This window comes from Pundamilia nyererei, unplaced genomic scaffold (assembly GCF_000239375.1).
Source record: "Pundamilia nyererei isolate P.nyererei 1_Seehausen unplaced genomic scaffold, PunNye1.0 scaffold00112, whole genome shotgun sequence".
Classification (NCBI taxonomy): domain Eukaryota; kingdom Metazoa; phylum Chordata; class Actinopteri; order Cichliformes; family Cichlidae; genus Pundamilia; species Pundamilia nyererei.
Window position 1 is genome coordinate 1,964,440 of NW_005187513.1, and position 17,659 is coordinate 1,982,098.

Consider the following 17,659-nt stretch of genomic DNA (forward strand, 5'->3'; position numbering starts at 1 on the left):
CACACACACACACACACACACACACACACACACACACACACACTTATAAGCTGCCCTCTCCTGCTCTCTCTCCTTCTTTTTTCCTCCATTTCTCTGCAGCACACAGCTCTGCAGTGAGGAGATAAAGTGTCTCCTTCTTCTTCTTCATCCTCATCGTCTGAGTCCCTTCCCCCAGCACACCAACTATCCTTCTTTGGGGTCCAAACCAGAGAGGGATAAGAACCACAGAATGAGGGGAAGGTGAGGAAAAGGGGGACAACAGTGCACTGCAGAACGAACAAACGAATTTAGGTGATTTAGTGGCCATTCAAGAACAGCTACTGCTGCTGCTGCTTGGATAGAAGCCAAGTACGTGTTTGATTGGCTGGGGAGACTGAGTTCCCCTCTCACCTGCACAGGTCCGGAAGATTGATGCTAAAGGGTGTGGGAGGTTGAGAGGGGAGGAGGTGATGGAAGGAAAGACAGATGGGTCATCTCAAAAGAAAAAGCAGTGGAGTAGGAATTTGTGAGAAAGGATGGCCCTCAGCCTTTCATTTTTACGAGTTCTTCCTCCTCCTCAGGTGTGGTTGGACATTAATTTAACACTTTATCTGATCATTCACATTTCAGGGAGATGCAGGACTGGCAGAGACAGGCATGACATAGATGTGAGTAGACCCACTGGAGCCAGCAGGGCGCCCTGCTTTAGAATAAATTGTTTGATGTAATTTTCCCCTTGCGGGAGCAGCAGGATTGGCTGATGTATAATGATCCTTCTATGAAACCAGCAGCCTGGACGGCAGTTAATGGTGACTCATATACAAAGCCCAGAGGACCCCCCCCCCCCCACACACACACACACACACTCTCTCCTCTTGTAATTGGTCTTCTGCTGTTGCTCTCCACGCGGTCGAGACGCCCCCGTGTGGCGCACAGCAGAAGCGCGGGCATCGCGGGTGGTTTAAAAGCCCCGGCTGAGGAGGCGCATCCCACAGACCCGAGGAACTCTACACCGGGAAAAGTTTACCTCCAACTACTGTGGACGACTTAAAGCTGGGAGAAACAGCAAAGATGGCAACTCAACCGCAACAGCCGCCCCAACTGCACCTGGCTGAGCTGACCGCAGCGCAGTTCATCGACATCTGGAAGCATTTTGACGTAGACGGTCAGTGCTCTCAAGTGTCCGCCTGTCTAATGACTGTGGAACTAGCCATCGGATCAATTTGTGTTTATTACTAAACAGTAATTATGTAAAAGATGGGGTTGAAATTAGTGCATATAAGAGAATTTTGTGTCCAGCTAGAGTTGAAAACCTTTTGTGCGTTGAAAAAAAGAATTCAGCGACTGTAAAATGTAGTAAAAAATCTGCAGAATCAGTGCAGTAATGTCACAAACTGCAGTAAGAAAATTGAACTAATAGGTTACTATATATAGGATACATTTGTGATATGAGTAAACAATTTTCCTGTTTTACTTAGTAAAATCCACCAGATTAAATCACTGTTGGTCATTTACGTTGTGACTTTATTTACTATAGAAATGTGTCAGGGGGTCTGCAGTGGATTGTAAAGTTGTGTTACGAAGAGGATGCTGACAAAGAGGGCGAAGGGAAAAAAACAGATCAGAAGCAGTGAGACGAAGGGCTGAAAGATAGAAAAGAGAGAGTGAAGGGGAGATAGGGGAGAGAGCGATGTGGATGCAGAGGAGGGAGGGGGAAAGGGGTAGCAGGGTGGGGGATGGAGGGAGCGTGAAAAGGTAAGAGATGAGAGGATGCAAGAGTGAAGGAGTGTGTTTTTTTTCTCTCTGGATTTTGTTGGGTGGAGCTTACAGTGAAGTGGAGAGTGGATGGTGTGTGTGTGTGTGTGTGTGTGTGTGTGTACACGTTATGAGGATCAGTTTGAGTTTTAGACCACTGGATTGAGGACATGTTGGATGATCCTGTCTATCACAGCCCTCCACTTGCTTTTAGGGTTAAGGATATAAACAGGTTCAGGTTAGGGTCGATGTTAAAAGATGGCCATGTAAATGTGCCAGAATGCATGCTCACTGGCAAACAGCCACTTATATAAGGGCCTTCATTAATGCAAGTGTTAATTTCATTTAATAAGATATAGGTATTTTTACTCTGGTTGTATTTATCAAAGTATATTGTTTTAGTGTGAGCTGTTGCATTGGAGAACAAGTGGAACTTTCTGTGTGGCATTTAAAGCACCAAAACAAGCAAACAAGCAAATAAAAACCTACCTTGAACTGTTGAGAGAGGTTTCAGGCCTATTTTCTACTAAGCAACCCAATCACTCTCCAGGAGAAAGTGACCATCTTCCCATGCCTCCATGAGGGGCTCATGTGTGAGCTGCAATGTTAGCTACAGTCATGTAAAAAACTAGTTACACCCTACCTGCTTTCATAGGAATATGAATATGCAGCTAGGTGCTGCTGATCAGGTGACCTTGATTAAATGCTTATATGAGGACGTCTGCTGGTCTGAAACATTCACGTGTGTTAGCACAATACCGCAATGTTCACAGGGGTAGACAAGGCTAGATGTCCAATGCTCAGAGAAACTGTAAAAGGCCCAGACTTTAGTGGCCCCAGTTAGCATGTTAAAAGTTAAACTAAAAAGCCAAACAAGTATGACTTTTTCGAATGGGTTGGCTGGACAAACTCTCTTCTCTCTAAAAAGAACGTTGCAGCACAGCTTAGGTCTGCAAAGTTGCATGTGAACAACCCACACAACTTCTGGAACAATGTCAATTGAAGCGGAAATGTTTGGCCATAATGCACAGCACTGTGTTTGGAGAAAACCAAACACAGCACATCAGCAAGAACACCTCAGACCAGCTGAAGCCACTGAGGTGTTCGTTGGCGGGGGTGACGCGATGCCACTGATATGAATGAGCTTGTTAAACTTGTTACAGTCCAATAACTCCAGCCGTACTTACCTTGTTCATTTTGAATCTTTATTCCACTTCCCTCTGTTGTATTTGATGTCAACAGTTCTCTTTATCCAACACCATATCATGACACCACAGCAGTCACAAACTGTTTGCTCCTTCCGAACAACAACACACCTGCCGTTAATTACGTGTCTACCTTAAATACATTCCCATAGACACACCATGTCGTAAAACACAAAAGGTGACCTCTAGCGGCATACATAAGGTACCAACATAAAAAATGGCTCCTACATCAGCCGTTAAGCATCATGGTGGAGGGGTGGTGATTTGGACTTGTTTTTGCAGCCACAAGATCTGAGCACCTTAAAGTCGTTGAGTTAACCATGAACTGCTCTGTATACCAAAGTATTCTAGAATCAAATGTGAGGCCATCTGTCAAGCAGCTAAAGCTTGGCCAAAATTGGGTCATGCAACAGAACTATGATCCCAAGCACAGCAACAAATCTGCAAGAGAATGGCTGCAAAAGTAAAGAATCAACGTGCAGCGATGGTCCAGTCAAAGTCAAGACTTCAACCTGATTGACGCCCCCTGGAGGTACCTTAGAAAAACTGCAACTGCTCACAACCGTCAATGCAGTGAAGCAACATTGTAAAGTGGGCCACAATGATAAACCCATACAGAAAACAATTACTTGAATGTATTTCTGTGACAGATGTTTCTACAGGAACAGTCCTGATCTTTAGAGGTCTGCAGCTATACGCTTTCTTTGTTTTGTTTTGGGGATGTGGATAGTAGAAAGAAAATTCTCAGTGCAAGCACAATAGATTTTTTTGAGTATCTGGGTCATGATTTCAAGAAAAAGACCAGATTTTGAAATGCATTTTCAAACTTTGAAAATTACAAGGCAGGAGAAGGCAGACATCTCTACAGCCAGCATCTCCGAAACTGGACAGTTTGCACTAAAATGAATATGAATATAGCATAACTTGCATCACAGAGGAAAGCAATGATCAGTGTAATTAATTTTGAGGTAGACTTCATTATAAAATATCTTTAAAGTAACATTAAGTGCTCAAGGTGGAATGAAATTTTCAGTTTTTTATTTTAATTTCTAAGATTTGAAATGAAAACAAATCTTATTTTAGTCTATAAATGGATCAAAACTACAAAAGCTGTTATATCAGTTTCAAGGAATAAAAGTAAATAAAATTCCTAAGTTTAGTCTGAGTTTAGTTGATGCATATTTACAATTAGTGATATTATATCTGATATACAAATAGATATTTGTTTAACTGTGGGGCAGCTGAACTGCAGAAGAGTGCTTTCATCGCCCCACTTTGTTTCACGATGAGCCGATCCAGCTATACATATTTTCATTTTGCAACTTCAGTTGAAAGATTACCCTCTGAAGCCATTGAGAAAAAGTCATGACCTTTAGTTGTCCGATAAATTTGCAGTTTGTTTTCATCGAACAGCACAGCCTGACAGTACTGCAGTGGCCCACAGAGCTTTCACAATAAGCCTCACTGTAAATCCTGCTCCCTTTCAACACTTTAGCTCATTTTAACCCCAATTTGTTCCTAATCTAAGTTATTTTTGTGGCTTAACTGTGCCTGTAGAAGGAGAGGGTTAGGAGCAGCTCAGTAAAGGTGAGGAGTAATTAATTCCCCACTCCAAGATGGACTAAATTGCAAAAGTGAGAGAAATGAGTTAATCACAACCTCAACAGTCTGTTTTGGATGATATGTAGGCAGTGCGCTTTTGTTGACAGAAAGGGCATCAACAAATTCCTTTCTGTAGTGCAGCAAGGATTGTATTTACCAGACGGATGCAGTCACAGTGACACTAACCACTGGTTTGTAGATTCTTGTTTGGAGACCTCAAGTTAACCAGTTAGATTTTCTGAAAGCATATGTCATAGGTGAAAAGTGATAAACTGAGGACATTGCACTGGATGCTCAATCATGAGGTAGTCACATCCTAAAGTATATCCTGCTGTATTATAAATTCTACTCTAAATGGGACCATATTAATGCAAATGAACATTGCTTTGCATTAAAGAAGATTTTAAACTCATGATTGGTACCACAAACTCACGGGGAAAATGTTTATTAAGTTCATAAATCACTGTCAAGTATGATTATTTTCTTATAGATTTTTATTAAATTGAACTCGTTTTTTTTAAACCAGAGGAGCTGCCCCCTGTTGGTCATTAAAAAAACAACAGCCGGGTTTCACTTTTCAGACCCGGTGACTTTATCCATCTTTGATATAAAGTGTATCTGACAGAAGACTTTGCTTTGCAGGGAATTAAACACAAAGAATGAATCAAATATTCCTCTTTGTCATACAAACAAAAACAACTCATACAGCTGATACTGCAGCATGTAGTGCCTCATGTGGGTTTGTGTTCACACCTAGGGGTGAAACACTCAGGCGCCCTCTCTGAGAAATCTGTTTCCCACATGACCCTCTTTTGTCATTTTTAGTCATCGTGCATCAGCTGAATTGTTTCCGAGGTGTCACTGAGCAATCAGCAGTTGAGCTGTGTTTTTGTTTGGGGAGAGAAAGGACTGCATCTGCTCAGTGTGCAGTGGTGCGCTCCATGTGACAGCTGAGATTCGGACTGCAACATAAACTCTGGCAGCGGGCGCCGATGAGCTGAGAGGTGTTGCTTATGTAGGCGCGGGGCGCGGACATATGATAGAAATATCACCACAGATTATGCGCTCTTTTCCAACCTCCTTAGCATCCACCCATTCACTTTCTTTGCTGGGAGGCTATCACATCTGGCAAAAGGTTAAAGGCAGTGGACACCCTGGCTTGAGCACCACTCCACCACAAGGCCAGCACAGAGAGAAAAACTGCCACGATCAATTTAAATTAACCAGTTCTGAAAGATAGTGGGAAGAAACAAGCACCCACTCACGCACATAGAGAACGCACAACATCCACATACAAACGCTCAAATCCACTCTTTTCACTATGAGACAACTCTGTACCATATCATTTAATAAAATGTATTAAAATAAGGATTCCTCCTTATTTTAATACATTTTATTTTAATACCAAAGATATTTTTTGTTTTTTGGACATTTTATCTTTGCTTGTTCATTCACTCGTTCAGTTATTTATCTATACAAGTAATAGTGTGATGCAAAAATTAATGGTCAGACTGTTGACCCTTTCTCCTGACATCTTGATGACCAGATGATTTTTATAGCTTAAATTCTGCAATTTAAAAGCTCTCTATCATTAATTTGCACTTTGATAGAGATTATGGTCGTCCAGCCATTTTACCATTTAAATCCCAGCCTCTTAGAAACAGTAAAAAATAAAGGGAATCTCAACTGAACATCACTATCTGCTGAACCGAGGCTGTGTAGTTTTTGCATGTTGTATCTTTTGGGGTTTTTTGCACCCAAAGCTTTGTAATCTTTCTCTGAAAAACTGACATGTTTATGTCGAAACATCGGCTCACCCATAGCCCAGATGGAGACATGGAGCACCTATCAGATAAAGTGTCCAAATAATGCTGGGCACCGAGATGAGAGGAAGGGAGGGAGGGAGAAAACGATCAAAAAGGAAGGGAGATGAGAGGATAAGAGATTAAGACAGGAGCAGAGTGCATCTCTGCATTTTACTCTGTTTTATTTGAAATAACCTTTACATCGATGTCTATTTTTGCAACATAAAAAGCAACCCCTCCCCCCTTGGTATAGTACACAGATGGGACTCATTCTTATGATTAAAAAGAGACTGGGGAGTGTAATTTATGTTACCCTGTTAGTGGAACTTGCAGGCAAACCAGTGAAGTAAATTATTGTGTTAAATTATCTCGGGTCATGTGATCGTCATAAGAAGCACAAACCCAGACAGAGGGACAGGATGCCCCAATAAGCATCAATCTGACCGAACGCTTTCACCCTCTTAGGCAAGAAAACGAAGCGCTCATTATGCTGCTTACACTCTGGCAGCGCTTGACTGTTCTTTTATTTATTTCAGCATGACACTGAATCGCCACACAGCTAAATGTCAGCTTAGCATGACCTTGTTTTTGTGTAACATACCTCTCCAGTTCATCAGAGTAAGTTTTACTTCTGTAGAGATGATATAGCAGCTGGTCATCTTATTTCCCAGTGTGGACGTCCTCCAGGATTCACTCATATCTTGTCCAGTGGTCATCCAGAGTTTTATTCAGATTTTTGTGCTGATTTGATGGATGGACCAGCCAAATATATTTAGAGAGTGATTTTGGTGAAGCTGTGGGCATGTACAGGCTCCATATACACTCCTGTGAACTGCTTACTGGGGTAAGAGGACTTGAGACCGAACTAGAGCTCAATGTTTGGCGGCTGTTGCCAAATTTAAAGAACCCCTGGTGACCTTTAATCACTCATCCACATCTGAGTCTTTAATTAAACTTTTGAACAGTCAACAAAACTTGAGGCGACTTAAAAGCCTCATAACATCATTTGTGCCAAACTAATTTTGTTCCTCTGATGCGCCGCAGGAAATGGTTACATCGAAGGGAAGGAGTTAGAAAACTTCTTCAGCGAGCTGGAGAATGCAAGACGAGGAGCAGGGATGGTGAGTGTGTTTACTCTTTGTACATCCATCAGTTTATTTTCTTCCACTTGTCCAATTCAGGGTTGTGGGGGTGTTGAAAAATTTGTCCCAGCCGTCATAGGGCAAGAGGCAAAGTACACCTTGGAAAGGTCGCCAGTCGATCATCAAGAGACAGACAGCCATTTACGCTCCTATACACACCTACAGTCAATATAGAATCACCAATTAACCTAAGGTGCATGTCTTTGGAGAGAAATGGAGGCAAACTCCACATAGAAAGAGCCTGAATTTGAACCCAGGAAACCTGAAGCTTCTTGTTGTGAGGCAACAGCGCTGACCACTGCACAACCGTTTTGCCCTAATCAGTTAATATAAATGGACAACTTGCCTATCGCTCAGCTTCAAGTGAAGTGAAGTCAAAATTTATCCCTGTATCATATCAGTTGATCAAAGTGCTGTACAGGCTGTTATATTATATATAACAGTCACTAAATTAAAAATAAATATGAACTATAAAATAAAATATACAATAAAAAACATAAACCTTGATTGTAAAATATAAATCTTGGTTAAAAAAAAAGAAAAATCCTCAAATAAAAAAATATTAGAAGTAAATTGCACAATAAAAAAATATCACAAGGTGCTTTATATTGCAAGCTAAAAACACTACAATAATACAGAGAAAACCCCTGTAATCAGATGAGCTCCTGTAGCCTTTATATGTGCAAAATCTGCGTCACTTTATCACGAGAACATGCATGTATTAATTTGGTGATACAGAAAATGTATAAATGTTGTTATGCTTGATGCTGATGTGCTACAAAGTGTATTTTACTCTGTTAGAATTTCAGCTATTCGAACACAAAATACACAACAAGAATACCCGTTCAGTCACTAAAATTACTTTCACATTGATACTAAAAACGAAACAAACTAAAGTGATTCTCACATTTCCTTCAGTACAAGACTGAGGTATGGTAACATTTTAAAGTTGAAATGTATCCAGTTTAAGGTTTCAGAGCTCTAATGTGCTGCTGCCACCTCAGAAATAAACACCACCATTAAGAGTGCATTCAATTATAATTGAATTAAAATCTTTGTTCATGCAATAAATCCCAAGATAAATGATTCTCTCCAGCATTTATCTAATGGCTTATTTATAAAAATGTTGCATTATATTTTTTTTACCACCATTTTATTCATCATTATCATCATCATCTGATAATGTCTCAGATTGGAGTGGGTGGCACTCATAGGGATCATTTTGTGCAGATCAAGAGACATATGGCCACTTTTTATGCTTCTTCTACCCTCTGCAAAGGCAGAGCTTGTAAACCTAAAAGTATTCCACTGAAAGCCCCAAAATCATGTATTTATTTTTAGCCCATGATGTGCGGGGCTTAGAATGAAGAGGTTGAGAGCTGGAGGAAGAGAGCTGTCTATTTTCAGATTGTGGTGTTTTGTTCTGTTTTCAAGAGTAATGCCCATTACTAAACATTACTCTATGAGAGTAACCTTTCATATATTTCATATATCTTGATAAGTGTAATTCGATGTGTTTGCAGGATCCCTCACACGCCACATTCAAAGAAAAGATGAAAGAGTTCATGGCCAGCTTTGACAAGAATTCTGATGGGAGAATTGAGATGTCAGAGGTGAGAACAATTTATTTTCTTACAAACTTTTTATCCAGCCTCATTCATCCTCTTCTGTTCCCTGTTTGTCTTCACTGTGAACGGCAATTGTTTATATGAAGCCTACATTTCAAATGCTTCCCACTCTGTAACTACAAACAAATAACATAAAATATGTGACGTTGGTTAATAATCTTCCCATTTCTTCATGTATCACTCTGCAGTTGGCTCAGATTCTGCCCACAGAAGAAAACTTCCTGATCTGTTTCAGAGAGTTTGTTGGATCCAGTTCTGAATTCATGGCAGTAAGTTGGCATATATACACATCTGTGTCCCAGGCTTTAACTGTTGATATGCAGCGAGCACTCTTACATAACCCTACAAATTTGGTTAGCCAAGCTCATATTCTTATCCAAAGCCATTCAGTTGAATGTAAAGAATTAGCCTCCTTCCTTCTGTGCTTCTTTTGAAGTCCCATATTTTGGAGGGAAAGTTGCTCAGTGACTAATAAATCTTAGTGAGCTGTGAAATTTGCTCACAATCGCCTCAAGTCCGTGTGCCATTACAGCCCGTCCTGTGGGACGCCCGTTCAGCTGACTCACATTTCCTTTCATTTTCCTCCCAAGTTAGGACACCTGTTTCGTACAGAGACAATCCACTAGGTGTGAATTGTTAATTAGAACCCTGGATACTCATAAAATAGTCGATATTGTCCTAAAAACTGCTGTGTTTGAGATCTAGGTCACACTCACGCCTGGCAGCAGAATGACATCACTGATGTGCATAAATTCTCTTTGGCCATTTTGATGAATAGTTGAAATAACCTAAAATTAGAAGCAATTAGTAAAAAGAGTAAATAGTTATCTGATGACTCTGAGCCTGAAAAGCATCTTTATATCACCTATAATGGATTAATTACATTGAAGGAGTTTTTCCAGAGATAGTTTAACACCTTGTGCTTAATAAAGCAGAGATTTCCTGTTTGAGAGAAAACATCTGGTGAGCTTAAATTGTAAATAAACTGTACAAACACACACTTGATGTGCGCTACTTTAGAAGGTTTTTAGTGGTGTGATGTTCAGGCTGTTCTGTGTGTTAAAGCTATTCTCAGATAGCCATACATTATGAATGGAGCACAGCTTTGTGCAGGGGAAACGCAGAGAGCGCTGGAGGACTTTTAGGTATCCATCGTTGATGAGGTCTTTCACAGAGTCAACATTTACACAGTGTTTGTTTTTACTTGAGTTTTTATGAGTGTGTAAGGATTTAGTTTTATTATTTTACTGTCAAAGTGGTTAAAGATGATATGGTGTTTTCTGAAAACATTATTCTTGTCCGACAGGCCTGGCGGAAGTATGACACTGACCGCAGTGGATACATTGAATCGAATGAGCTGAAGGTAAATCACAAATAAAGCAAAAATAAATGTAGTATCATTATGCAGATGGACCGTTTTGTTGGTTTTGTTCATGCATTTTAGAAATCTTCTCTGCAAACCATTTTCTTCAGACTCTAGGTAAATGTGACCCAGTGTGTGACCCTATGTAGTCTTCGTCATGGACTATCCATGTATGTAATCCTAAACAGATTGAGTGGCTCCATCTCTGCGTGCAGACACGCTTTGCTGCATCCACATAAAAGCATTAATTCAAACTTTAGGTCTTTTCCTCCTGATTCAGGCCTACACAACACTTCTAATTATAAATGAAACAGCAAAAGATGACTTCAGTAGTCTCTATGTGTGCTACTATACAGCTGATTGCTGCATGGGGCAGTGATCTGTGCAGTAAATTCAAATTGATCACTATGGCTGCAGTATTGCCCCTACATGTGATAATAACTAATTAATATCACACGTAGGGGCAATTTACATAGACACGCCAGTATTTAAGACATATTTAGAAAATGCTTTGACTAGTTACACATGTCATTTTCCTTTCACAACCAAAAGGCAGCAGTAAGTAGATAATATGTGGAGTGTGACTGGCTGTGCAGCGAATACACTAAACGAATCTGTCCTTGGTTGAGATGATTCATTTCTGTGTGTTACGCTATTGGAAGAATCGGTGCTACTGATTGAACTACTCTGAAACTGCACATGGACATGACACACTCCATTAAAAATTCTGTCATGTGAAAAACAAAACCTCAACTTGAAAACAAATACTCAGCTTGCTCATCTAATCAGTGGCTGAGGTGGTTATTTTGTTCTCACTTCAGGGTTTCCTGTCAGACCTGCTGAAGAAGGCGAACAGAAACTATGAAGACAAGAAGCTTAATGAATACACGCAGACGATTGTGAGTGCCACGAGGCAAAGATTGCAAACATTGCAGCCCATTAGCACAGAATAACCCTGTATTGCTGTGGGCTAAACACTTAACTGCCACATTTAAGCTCCCTTGAGTAGTTAATATGTGATACATTACTTCAATAAATTCCCTGTTAATTTTCTTTCTGTGTAGCTAAATATGTTTGATCTTAATGGCGATGGGAAGCTGGGCCTCTCTGAGATGGCCAGGTGAGTGTCGTCTTTGTGTTATTTGTTTGTTAGGAACATTTTTAAAACTTTTCTTTAAGGACATCGTTCACATGTCTGTGTTTCACCACAGGCTCTTGCCGGTCCAGGAAAATTTCCTGCTGAAGTTCCAGGTAAGATTATGCTTATAAGCGACAAAAGCCTGTTCCTTCAGATCCCGTCAGTTCCTGTTGATGTGAATAAGTCAGAAGCTGAAGAGCTCTCCAGAGATTCAGAACAAAATTATATATGATAGCTAAATATATGATAGTCTAAGTTCCCCTCCTGCAGCCAGATGGGCTCCATGTTTCTTGGAGTATTGAGATGAGATTTCTAGGATCAACATCTTTCTCTGTGAATGCCTGATTGAGCTGGGATTTTGTAAACCACTGAAGCAGTCCAGCCAGGCAGATAAGACCTGTCTGGCAGGACAACAACGTTGGTCAGGTACAGTCACGTAAGAAAGAAAGGTTTCACAGGAAGAGGCTTAGCAGCTAGGTGCTGCTAATCAAATCTGCTTGATTTAATTGATCATTGGGAAGTGTCAGCAACGCTATACAAAAAAAAAACAAAAAACAGAGGTTTTGGCAGTTCACTGGTCTGTAGCACATCTGTAGCACTCAGGTGTGTGTTAATACATCTCCACAAACTCACATAAAAACCCAAAACCCACATCACAGACTCTACAGACTTCAGTTAGCACGCTAAGTGTTAAAGTTTGTGACAGTAAAATGAGAAAAAAGAACAAGTGTGGCCTGTTTGGCAGGGTTTCCAGCAAAAAGCTTCTTCTCTCTAAAAAAAAAAAGAAAAAAATGGCAGCACATTTTATGTCTTCAACGTTACATCTGAACGAACCACTAGACTTCCAGAACAATGTCTTTTGGACACTTTCATGTCAGCACAAACACCTCATACCACCTGTCAGTGCAGTGGTGGTTGAGGATTGATGATTTTGGTTTGTTTTGCTGCCACAGGACCTAGGCACCTTGGAGTCAATGAGTAGACTATGAACGCATCTATATACCAAAGTGATCTAGAGTCGGATGTGAAGCCATCTGTCTGACAGCTAAAGCTTGGCCCAAAGTGAGTTATGCAAGAGGACAATGATCCCAAACACAGCAGCAAATCTACAACAGAAGGGCTGAAAAAGGAAAAAAATCAACGTGTTACAGTGACCCAGTTAAAGCCGAGACTCTGACCTGCTTGAAAAGCTGAAGAAGTCTGTTACGTAGCACTTATTAGCAGGTGTCTGTGTGAACCTTTAACTCCTTGTCACTCCTGGGAACATTCACCACTGTTCCAGGTTTTCTCCATTTGTTGATAACAGCCCTCATTGTGGTTCAGTAGAGTCTCAAAGCCTTAGAAATGGCTTTATAACCCTTTCCAGGCTTTGTTTCTCAGCTCTTCTTGGGCTCTTCTAGCCTGCTTCAGGGTCTATTTAAGTCACGTCTTGACTATACAGGTCTGGCTCAGGTGTGGTGAGTGAAACTGAACCCAGCTTTCCAAAAAAATGTTAACTCATTATTTTACAAACGGGGGAACACTTTCTCACACAGCAGATTGGATAGATTTTTCCCTTTAGTATTTACTCAGGTTATTTTTGTCTAGTGTTTAGTTTTTTGATTATCTGGATCATGTAAGTGTGACAAATATGCAAAAAAAAGACATCAGGAAGAGGTGAAATACTTGTAAACAGCACTGTAGAAGATTATTATTAAAAAAAAAGAAACATGACCTCTGTGTGTATAGGTTTCACCTTCCATTCCACATATACATCCCATGTGTACCATGTCATGATATGTACAGCTGACTTGTGAGGGCAGATCTGCAATTTCTTTCGGACAGAGGATTAGTCTGTCTGCTGAGGATTAACTGAACTCTAGTCCCAGTTATCATAATCTACATGGATTAATATCGGTTCTGGATCTGGTGGGGCTTTTACCGCTCTCTAGAAATACCCATCAGTTTCTAACAAATTTCACTCCTCTCTGTTTTTCTCTTACACACAGGGTATCAGACTCACGGTCAAGGAGTTTGACTCCATCTTCACTTTCTACGATCAGGTGAAAACAGAATGTCCCTCAGCTTCTTCCGTCATATTATATATTCCTTTCCTGTGTATTATGCATGGTGTGTGGTACCTAAACAGATGTGTGCAGCTGTGCTAGCAGCTTTGTAAAGCTGTACTGGGGCTAGTTGCTCAGATCAGAATGCTAACACCCTTACGGATAACTCTGAATATCTTACATTGTCAAGTGCTTGATGATTTTGTTTTGCTCTCTACTATAAATGTCACCCTCATGGGGATTGGTGGAAAACTGAGGATCAAATAATTCTGGATCATCATCACGGCCAAATGTCTTGGCAGTCTATATAATGTCATGGATTTGGGGATAGAAACACTAGTCAAAGATCCACATGTCACTGCAGGGATTAATAAAATCATTTTGATTTGATTATCATACAGAGTATCTGTGAAATACTTTCTAAACAAACACACTGGGTCAGACATGGGACACGCTGGGGAGATTATGCCTCTCAGCTGGCTCAGGAGCGTATCTGTGTTGCCCTGGAAGAGCTGGAGGCTGTGACCAGCGATAAAAGGGTCTGGGCATCCCTGCTTAGGCTGCTGCTCCTGTGACCCGGGCCCAGATCAGTGGTAGAAAGTGGATAGTTTTAGTTCTGCTATCATCTTGGGAATTTCAGTCTTTTGTTCTGCTTTAGTACAGAATGAATTACTTAAAAAACAAATTAATAGTGTAATGTAAAAAGCATCTGTCCTAATTAACAAAGAGGTGAGGTCTTAGTGTCTCAGTCTTAGCCTCAAAGAATCGCTGTGAGTGTTGATGAAGGGTGTACTGGCCGGTGTAGATGGATGGAGACGGCTGCAACTCCTTGGCAATACTGGTAAGTCTGGATAACAGGTAAGCACAGCAGAGCCAGGACCCAGGAAAAAGAGGAAGACATGGAGTCAAAGTGCCTCATACAAATGAGGGAGACGAACAATTTGACGGAGTTCTGCTGTCCTTCTAGCCACTAAGTATTCAGGATAATGTGATTGAACACAGGTGTAGATGGCTCCCAGTGGAGGCCGTGCCCGAAGGCAGACTGAGGAAAACGTCAGCTTACTTCACCACCTGCACAGAAAAAGAAAATTTAATACATTGGATGTCCTAATTATGTTTTTGTGAAAAATCTTGCAAAAGTAATTGAAGTGTACTATTTTTTGTGTTGTTTAAAGGTTTCATTAGAATATCAGGCAGTTTGGCATATTTAGTGCAGTATTTTGGGGAAGATTACAGCAGGCTGTGGCTTACATGGTCAATGTTTGGATGTACATCAAGGGCAGCAGACATCAGTTTATATTTAAGGTCATGATTAGATTCACTCACTGAATTCAAATTTTTGCTTTACAGCGTCAAATTGTGGAAAATCAGCCGAATAGCTCATGAAACATCTGCGTATATCTTGTTTAATTCAGTGGGATTATTCACAGCGTGCACACTAAGAAACTCACAAAACAAGTTGTTATGTGACTTATTTCTAAGCAGTTTTTTCCCCTATGCTGCACCTCCACACCTGATCCTCGGGTTCCCTCACCTGCTTCAATCCCTGCTTTTAGGAGAACTTTTCCTTGTCTGTATAATTCAGACCTCCTCTCTTGTCTCATCCACCAGGATGGTAACGGATGTATTGATGAGCAGGAGCTCGATGCTCTGCTGAAGGACCTCTGTGACAAGAACAAAATGGTAATGAATAGTCAGCCTATTGATTAATCAGTTCAGGTTACTTGTCTACTTGCTAAATATAGAGCAGAGATGAGATTGCTGTAGTGTAGAGTATGCTTATCTGCTGACTCGGTGTGCCCGTGTCATTTATGGCAGGACGTGGACTCAACCGGACTGGAGGATTACAAGAAGAGCATCATGGCTCTATCAGATGGAGGGAAACTGTACCGCACTGAGATGGAGATCGTCCTCTGCCGGGACTCCATGCTGTGACTCCTCTGCCTGGGACTCCTCCCCCCACTGCCTCCTCCTTCCTACCTCCTGATGTAACCTGCTGCATGTATGACCCCCAGCCTCGCTACACCACTTAGAGTGAAGACAAAAATGCTCCTGAAAGCACAGTGTACTGCAGCCCTGCTGTTTAGTCTTTGTACCATCAGAGTTTCTTCTTCTTCTTTTCTAAACATGCAGTTCAATAGTGAGACAGCTAGCAATGACTAAAGGAATATATTCAGTATTTATTCATTTGATGTCCCGTTTTTGATATGCGTTTCTATTTTTAAATTAATTTCTGTCGACATATGTTCCCCTCCTGTTGAATTCAAGTTGAATGCTTCTGTTGAATTTGTTTATTTATTTCAAACTCATTCACCATTTATTATTATGAGCTTGTTTTATTTGATGAGGCTTGTACTGTTTACTAAAGATATTACCGAAAGAATGAATAAATATAACATGACAGCTCTTGTCCCAGTTATTCACTCGCATCAAAAGAAGTCCCACCAGTGCATAAATACTGTTTTGTTACACATCAGCTAGCAGGGGGCTTGTTTCCACTGTGCCACAGCTGCCGCAGTAAGACGTTGATGTAGTCTGTTCTCACTCCTAGTGTCTCGTGGCGAGTACAACTGCAGGACAGATGCCCAGAGCAAGAGTGTTTTCTCCAGAGCACTCCACCTTCACTTTCTAATCTCCTGGTACCAGAAAGTGTGATGTAAAAAGAGCTTGTGCTACTCCATTTTTTATAGAGGAGAGCCTCAGAGGCACCAGTCTTTGAGATGAAGTCAGCAGAGGAAGACGAGCCAGAATACGAACAACAAAACAGCAGTAGGATGATTGCCTCGCTCTTTCTGAAACAGATATAGCAAAAACCTGGTATAATGCAGCAAAATATAAGAAATGATTGGTGATGTTAGTTAACTGGAACATAGTCTCCACCACAAAAGTGATCTTCCAGATATTTTCTATAGATTATGTGTGGAATAGTTCACCAAAACTGGAATAACATGAGGAAGAAGGCTCCAAAAGATGTGATTACACATCACTGGTATTTACATACTGGCAATTTTCAGTTGCTTTCTATATGAGAAGAGGGTCAACACCCCCCCGTACTTCAGCGCAATGGAACAGTCTACCTTTCATCAATTAATCATCAACTCTTTCATCTTTAATTAAACTCACTATCTTTAAAGCACACCCCTCCATGTACACCATCGCTGCCACTGCACACACTCTCAAAAAGTGCAGCAAATCTTAACTGTCACATACATGTGGGCATGCACACACACACATAACTTCCACAGCAGAGCACAGAGTGAAAAACTGGGCTGCAGATCGAGCTGTTAACTGCTGACAACAAGGAAACGAGAGTTATATCCGCTCTGATTCCCTCACACTCATCAGTCCCACTCGGCGAGAGGAATGAGACAAGCAGATGAGAGCCGTGAGAGTGTTTATATTATACACACACGCACACACACTCACACAGGTTTTGAGTTTAAAAGCATTTGCTATGGAGCTTTTTTAAAATCTCATATATACTTATCTTTATGTTATGAGCAAATTATGTTAATATTAGAGGCTGCTGTAAAATATTTTCCTGTAGTTCTGTCTGTGCAGGACCCATACAGCCTGGCATTTCGTTTTTACGTGACTTATTCCATCTTTATCCTCTTTATCTCCTGTTTTACATCATACATTGCATTCTTTAACCTCCAGAGTCAAGCTTTTGGTTTGGGATGCATTTTTAATTCCCCTGAGTTATTTGGGATTAGTTGGACTAACCATTGTTTTTGAAGAGAATATTGTTTTTTCTTTATTTTTTAAGCAATGCGCTCATATGGGTCATTGGCTGTTTCTACAGTACAACACAATTGTTTAACAAGTTCAAGAACAACTTTATTGAGTAAAATGAAGCATAAGGTGCAACGAAACCAAAATGTAACATCCCAGTATGGGGACACAGGGTTTCAGGAGGACTCGCAGATACTTTACAAATTTTTTTTTTCAAGTTAATTCGAGCATCTACTTCCTGGATCAGGTGTTTCAGGCCCAG

At 40.7% G+C, this 17,659-nt stretch overlaps 1 protein-coding gene across 1 annotated transcript; it reads left to right on the forward strand.

Annotated features, from left to right (window-relative positions):
• The first annotated feature begins 930 nt into the window (after positions 1–930).
• LOC102211706 (calretinin) lies at positions 931–16,065 on the forward strand. Its single transcript, XM_013913007.1, has 11 exons — positions 931–1,144; positions 7,391–7,467; positions 9,012–9,101; positions 9,305–9,385; positions 10,423–10,479; positions 11,301–11,378; positions 11,544–11,599; positions 11,691–11,730; positions 13,606–13,659; positions 15,274–15,345; positions 15,481–16,065. Exons 1-11 carry the CDS (start codon positions 1,051–1,053, stop codon positions 15,595–15,597), a joined length of 816 nt encoding a protein of 271 aa, XP_013768461.1. The 5' UTR covers positions 931–1,050; the 3' UTR covers positions 15,598–16,065.
• The last annotated feature ends 1,594 nt before the right edge of the window (positions 16,066–17,659 follow it).